This window comes from Crinia signifera, chromosome 4 (genome assembly GCF_055691185.1).
Source record: "Crinia signifera chromosome 4, ASM5569118v1, whole genome shotgun sequence".
Classification (NCBI taxonomy): Eukaryota; Metazoa; Chordata; class Amphibia; order Anura; family Myobatrachidae; genus Crinia; species Crinia signifera.
In genome coordinates, this window is record NC_139220.1 from 157669849 (window position 1) to 157676423 (window position 6575).

General features: G+C 41.5%; 1 protein-coding gene across 1 annotated transcript; it reads left to right on the forward strand.

Moving 5' to 3' along the window:
* Positions 1-953: 953 nt before the first annotated feature.
* On the forward strand, positions 954-5931 carry LOC146072449 (hyaluronidase-1-like). Its single transcript, XM_083179686.1, has 4 exons — positions 954-1021; positions 2317-3255; positions 4754-4843; positions 4960-5931. Exons 2-4 carry the CDS (start codon positions 2320-2322, stop codon positions 5389-5391), a joined length of 1458 nt encoding a protein of 485 aa, XP_083035812.1. The 5' UTR covers positions 954-1021; positions 2317-2319; the 3' UTR covers positions 5392-5931.
* The last annotated feature ends 644 nt before the right edge of the window (positions 5932-6575 follow it).

Below are 6575 nucleotides of genomic sequence, written 5' to 3' on the forward strand. Positions count from 1 at the left end.
CGGTGCACATCGTGAGCGGATTATGCTCCCCCGCGCACGTCATCGTGAGCCGGTCGGAAGAACCACTGTGAGTTGTGAGCGGGTCGTACAGATTTTTCTGCCTGATCTATCTGGTGGAAACAAAAACCTGGAAATGTATGGGAGCATATGACAATCAAAAATTTCCACCCAAATACAGGAAAACAGAAAAAAATATACAGTATGCTTTGATAAATTTGTTACATCAGAATGATTTAAACAATTTGTCTGGCTGATCAATGTCTGTTTTCAAGCAATTTTTTGATTGTCATTTGCTCCCATAAATTTCCAGGTTTTTGTTCCCACCAGATAGATTAGACAGAAAAATCTGTACGTGTGTACACACCTTTAGAGATGTGCAGGTTCGGATTTACCCGATTTACCCGGATCTCAAAATGGGATCTTATTGGATATCCAGCTGTCACATGTTTTGGAACAAAAACATGTGACCGCATATAGCCAATAAGATCCAGTTTTGAGATCCGGGTATATCCGGGTAAATCTGGGTAAATCCGAACCTGCACATCTCTACTTATTATAGCATTAAAAGTACTCTTATGACCGAAGTGTCTAGTGTTGAGTGTCCAAAAACATTCTAACCAAACAAAAAATCTAGATATGAGAATGATTTATCTTTTTTATTCAAGGGTGTTAAACAATTGTTGAAGGCTCTTTGTGTGCAGCAGCATGACATAATGTAATCCACAGTGTATTCTATATTGCTAGAAAGAGATGGTATCACCAAACTTCCTTGGAGCCTGTACTATAAAATATTCCCTAAAGTACATGTTATAGTGCAAAAAAGTTTGTGAAACATGGATTACATTGTAGTGTAAAGCTCAGCATAAAAAAATCCATGACACTCTTTTGCTGCTCTTCCTCTAATCATCAAAAATTGGTCCTGAATATAGTGATTTGTTTTTCCTTTTCAGAGCTACTGTCTTCTTGCTGCTGCTATACCTGTATCACAAGAGAAGAAGTAAGAACTGTAAAGTGTAATAAAGTGAGTACAAGAAACTGGGATGGATTTTATATAATAGGAAATGGACAAAAGGTACTAGATTGAAAATGTAGGCAAAAACCTTAAATAAACTAAAATTTTCAGACTTTAACTGCATTTTCCATATGTATCAAGTCCTGGAATGCTTGGACGCAGTGAGCAACAGCAGATTTGGTACTTGTGTATTATCATGGCGCCCATCGCAGCGCATACCATTAATTAAGGTATGCAATGGCGTGCGATGGACCCGATTTCAGCCTTTTCCTGAGCTGAGTATACAATTTTAAAATCGGGTCACATCGCATGTCATTACAATGGCATACGATGCGATGCGACGCGATTTCCCATTGAGTCCCATGTTAAATGGCACCCCCAGACCGGATTTTTAATTGTATACCCACCCTGATGGGTAATAAATATGTAAAATGCCCCCACATTGTTAACGGCCCCCCCACTATCAATGCCAACCCGAAGCATGGCGAGCGGCGGCGGTACGCGTCCTCCGACCTTTTCATACCCCCACTATCCATATCGGCGTGGAGTTGATTTTATAAAGTGTGGTGAGCGCAGCACTTTATAAAATCAACTCCACGCCGACGTGGATGGTGGGGGTATGAAAAGGTCGGAGGACGTGTCCCGCCACCCCATGCGGGCTCGCTGCACTCGCCACGCTTCGGGTTGGCGTTCATAGTGGGGTGGCGTTAACAATGGGGGGGCATTTCACATACTCATGGTGGTTATACAATTAAAAATTGGGGTCTGGGGGGGCATTTAACATGGTAATAAGGCATCTGGGTGCCTGTACAATTAGAAATCGGTTAAAATCGCGTCGAATCGCATCGCATGCGATCATATCGCATGCGATGCGACGCGATTTTTCATCGTACAATGCCCTGCGATGGAAACTGGGGGCGCCGTGATAATACACAAGTACCGCAGATTTTGCTGACATCACCCTGTAGAAGCCTAAAAGCATCTATCCACATTGCTTCCTTAGACTGATCCAATTGTGTCCCTCCTAGCATCCCCGAGGCCACCGAGAGAGATGTCCTTTGAGATACTAATTGGATATGTTAGTACATACAGTAGGTGATTAGTATGTCTGCAGTAAGTGGCAGGATGTACCACAATACGAATGAGATGCTTAGTACATGTATAGACTGATTATTTAAATTGTCTATTTTTATTTATCTGATGATAAGTGTTCTGTGCTTATCCATTATGTCTGCAGGTTGGTCAGTATAAACATAATGACAAAAATATAATTATCAACCTTTTTTTTTCTCTTTGATGTCAAGGTGATGATGTTCAAGTCCTGCACTAATCAGTGTTTACTGTGGCTTTCTGTGGAACTTCTCATTACCATTGTAAATGGGCAGCGGTTAAAACAAGCAAAAACACCTCTACTGGAGAATAAGCCTTTCATTGCAATCTGGAATGCTCCCACGCAGCAATGCAAACTTAGATATAAGATTGACCTGGATCTCAGTATCTTTGACATAGTTGCAAACAAGAATGAAACTTTAAGTGGACAAAATGTGACAATATTTTACCACACTCACCTCGGGTACTACCCCTTCTGCACTGATGATGGACAGTCCGTGCATGGCGGCGTGCCACAAAACCAAAGCCTCAAAATGCACCTTGACAAAGCTGCAGAAGATATTATCACACGTTTACCAGACAAAGATTTCCCAGGCCTGGGAGTCATTGATTGGGAGAACTGGAGGCCCCAATGGGATAGGAACTGGGGAGTTAAAAGTGTCTATAGAAATAAATCAATGGAGCTGGTGCAAAAACAACATCCAGAGTGGCCGACTGACCTGATAAGGCAAAAGGCCAAGGAAGAGTTTGATGCAGCCGCAAAGAGTTTCATGAGTGAAACTGTTCTTCTGGCTCAAGGGATCAGATCAAATGGGCTTTGGGGCTACTACTTGTTTCCAGATTGTTATAACTATGATTATAAGAATAAAGCTCAGTCGTATACAGGCAAATGTCCAGATATTGAAATAAAGCGCAACGATTACCTGCAATGGATGTGGAAGTATAGCAGTGCTCTTTACCCCTCAATATATTTAGACTATGTTCTAAAATCAAGTGAAAATGCAAAGAAATTTGTCCATTATCGTTTAAGAGAAGCAACCCGAGTTGCCTCAATGTCAGGAAGATCATATGATGTGCCAATATATGCGTACGCAAGGCCGTTTTACTCATGGACTCTCCATGCTTTATCAGAGGTAAGTACATTTAATGTGTAGATTAAGGGAGATGCTAATTATTAATTTGATGATTTACAAATAGTGAGGCTCACTCAGGTGTGGTTAGAGGTGCTATTACTGCTGGCTATACAGGACTCAGGCTGCTGCCGTTAGGGAGGGAGAGGAGAGGCAGCTGCAAAAGCATGGCCCGTCCATTCAGTGAGACTGAACTCTGTGGATGTAAGGTAAGAGTTTAGGCACTGATGGTGGACTTAGAGTTAGGCTATGGGTAGGGGGGGTTAGAGTCAGTTGGTCAATACGTCAATGTGAGAGCACAGGGTGAGGGAGTGAGTCAGTATGATAGAGTGCAGGCCGCAGGGTGGGGCAGTGCGTCAATGTGATAGAATGCAGGCCGCAAGGTAAGGGGGTGTGTTAGTGTGATAGAGCGCAGGCTGCAAGGTGAGTAATTGCGTCAGTTTGATAGAGCACAGGCCGCAGGGTGAGGGAATGCATCAGCATAACACATCGCAGGGTGAGGGTGCGCATCTGTGTGATCGAGAGCAGGCAGCAGGGTGAAGAATTGCATCAGTGTGAAAGAATCACAGGCTACAGGGAGTGTGCCAGTGTGGTAGAGCATAGACCGCAGGGTGAGGGAGCATATCAGTGCAATAGTATGCAGAATGCAGGGTAAGGGAGCCCGTAAGTTTGATAGAGTCTCTCGATGGAAAATATGAGGAGGGAGTTGACCTCTCTTGACAAACCCCACCCCTAAACAGACCCTGCCTCTATTATAGCTCCTTCCCGGGCTGATTTTCCCATCCAATAGGCCCCTGGAGGCAGGAGTAATGCTGCCGGGGATCTATTGCCACTGGTGGGTGGTAATGTTGCAATAGGAGCCTGTGGACACTGTGGAAGGAAGGGGGGGGGGGGTCTTATTGTTTTTCAATAAAATATTGACATACGTTTTTAAAACCATGTTTCCTTTAAAATACACTTTTTTTTTATTAAATCAAATTATTTTGTGGTTTAAGTCCAACTTGCAGAGAGTTAAAAATGTAAAAAGTAAGTGGGTTTTAATTATAATTAAACTAGTAACAACAATATTTAGATCATGTTGCCAGTGCTGCATTAAACTGAAGCAGACACATCAGCTGCTCACTGTGTACCGTGATGATTGGCTGCAACTTTAACCACACCACATTGGACTACTACCTTTTTTACATGGTTTTACACAAAATAAAAAAATTGCACATGAACTTGGCCTGTGGAAACATTGCGGCCGCTTATATCTGAGCCATTTGATGATCAGTGTAAGCTAGCAATGTAGTTTGGTCACTTCTGTGTGTTTTAATTATGCAAATAAGATGTGTGTCGCACGTGACCAGGCGTGCAGAGAGGGGCAATTTAGCACAACAGATGCAACAGTAAGAAAGAACACATCTACAGTATATATTTTCAATAAGAGTATTCTATAAATGCTGCGTTTCTTAAAAATGTTTTAATATTTCTAAAATATATTGTGATATTTACTCTCTAGATTGATTTAATTCATACAATTGGAGAAAGTGCTGCATTAGGAGCCGCAGGGATTGTGCTCTGGGGAGGAAGTGATTACTCCAGTACACCGGTAAGATATAAAACTCCTATGTCAGTACAGTACCCTGTATATCATTTACCTAAAGAACTCACTGACTAAAAATGAAAACAAAATATAAAATACTGAAATACTGTTATATTTTCCAGGAAAGCTGCAAACTAGTGAAGAACTATATTGATGGACCCTTTGGACATTATGTTGTTAATGTAACATCAGCAGCTAAGCTTTGCAGCAAAGTCTTGTGTGGAAAAAATGGAAGATGTGTGAGAAAGAATCTGAACTCAGCAGCTTACTTACACTTGAATCCAAGTAACTTTAAGATAAAGTCCCATGGTTCTGGCAAAGGACATTATGTCACCGGACACCATGGAAAGGAAGATGTCCGATACATGAAGCACAGATTTGTGTGTCAGTGCTTTGAAGGGTGGACTGGAATGTTCTGTGAGCTCCCAGTACATGAGGATTCAAAGTGGAAGACAGGCAACTCGCATAGTGGCTCTGGCATACCATTGACTGCTTTTACCTTTATGTTTTATGTTGTTTTTCAAATTAGTATACTACTAGGGCTTTATGCATAATTGTTATGCTCTCATAGATAACAGATGCAAACAATGAATACTTTCAAATATCATATTGTATTATGTTAACCCTGCTCTAGTAAAAATGCAAACCTGATTCCAGCGGAATAATGGAGAATAACTCCATTCTGTAGTCTGAATTCATATCCACAGGAACGCTACCAACTACACTATGGCCCTTATTCAGATCTGATCGCTGTACAAATTTGTACTCAAAATGGGAAAAACCATGTTCACTGCAGGTGGGGCAGATGTAACATGTATAGTGAGAGTTAAAATTCGGTGGAGTGTGTTGAAACAGAAATCTAAGTTGCAGTGTAAAAATAAAGCAGCCAGTATTTACCCTGCATAGAAACAAAATAACTTCCCCAAATCTAACTCTCTCTGCACGTTACATCTGCCCCACCTGCAGTGCACATGGTTTTGTCCATTTTGAGAACAAATTTGGGTACTTGTGTATTATCTGGGCACCCGATTTTTTCATTGCATGCCACTACTTAAGGCATGCAATGCGATTTTTCATTGTAAAGACCCGATTTTTAATTGTATAGTCAGCCATGGGTGATTTCATACCCCCACTATCCAACTACGCATGGAGTTGATTATATATAGTGTGGCGAGCGCAGCGAGCCACCGAGCCCAAAGCGTGGCGAGCGGACGCGAATGACTTTACATGTATTCTGGTTCCGCTCGCCACGCTTCGGGCTCGGTGGCTCGCTGCGCTCGCTCACACTATATAAAATCATGCAGAGTTGGATAGTGGGGGTATGAAATCACCCATGGGTGACTATACAATTAAAAATCTGGTCTTTACAATGAAAAATCACATTGCATTGCATTGCATCGCATTGCATGCCTTAAGTAGTGTGATGCGATGCAATACAATGAAAAAATCGGCGCCCAGATATTACACAAGTACCCAAATTTGTACTGCAATCAGGGCCAATGTACCCAGAAAATGGCTGTTCCCTATAAGAACATCTCAATGTAAAAGTAGATTGACAACTACTGTATCTGTTTTCCTAATCTCCTTTTGTATAATTTTCTAGGTTTTTGTTGGTCTCTATATGTATTATGATACACTATTACCACACAATTTAAGAGGTTCCACCCTTGGTTTTGTTTTTATATAATACTACATTGTCCTTGTTATTGTATTACAACTCATGATGGATCTCTCAGTC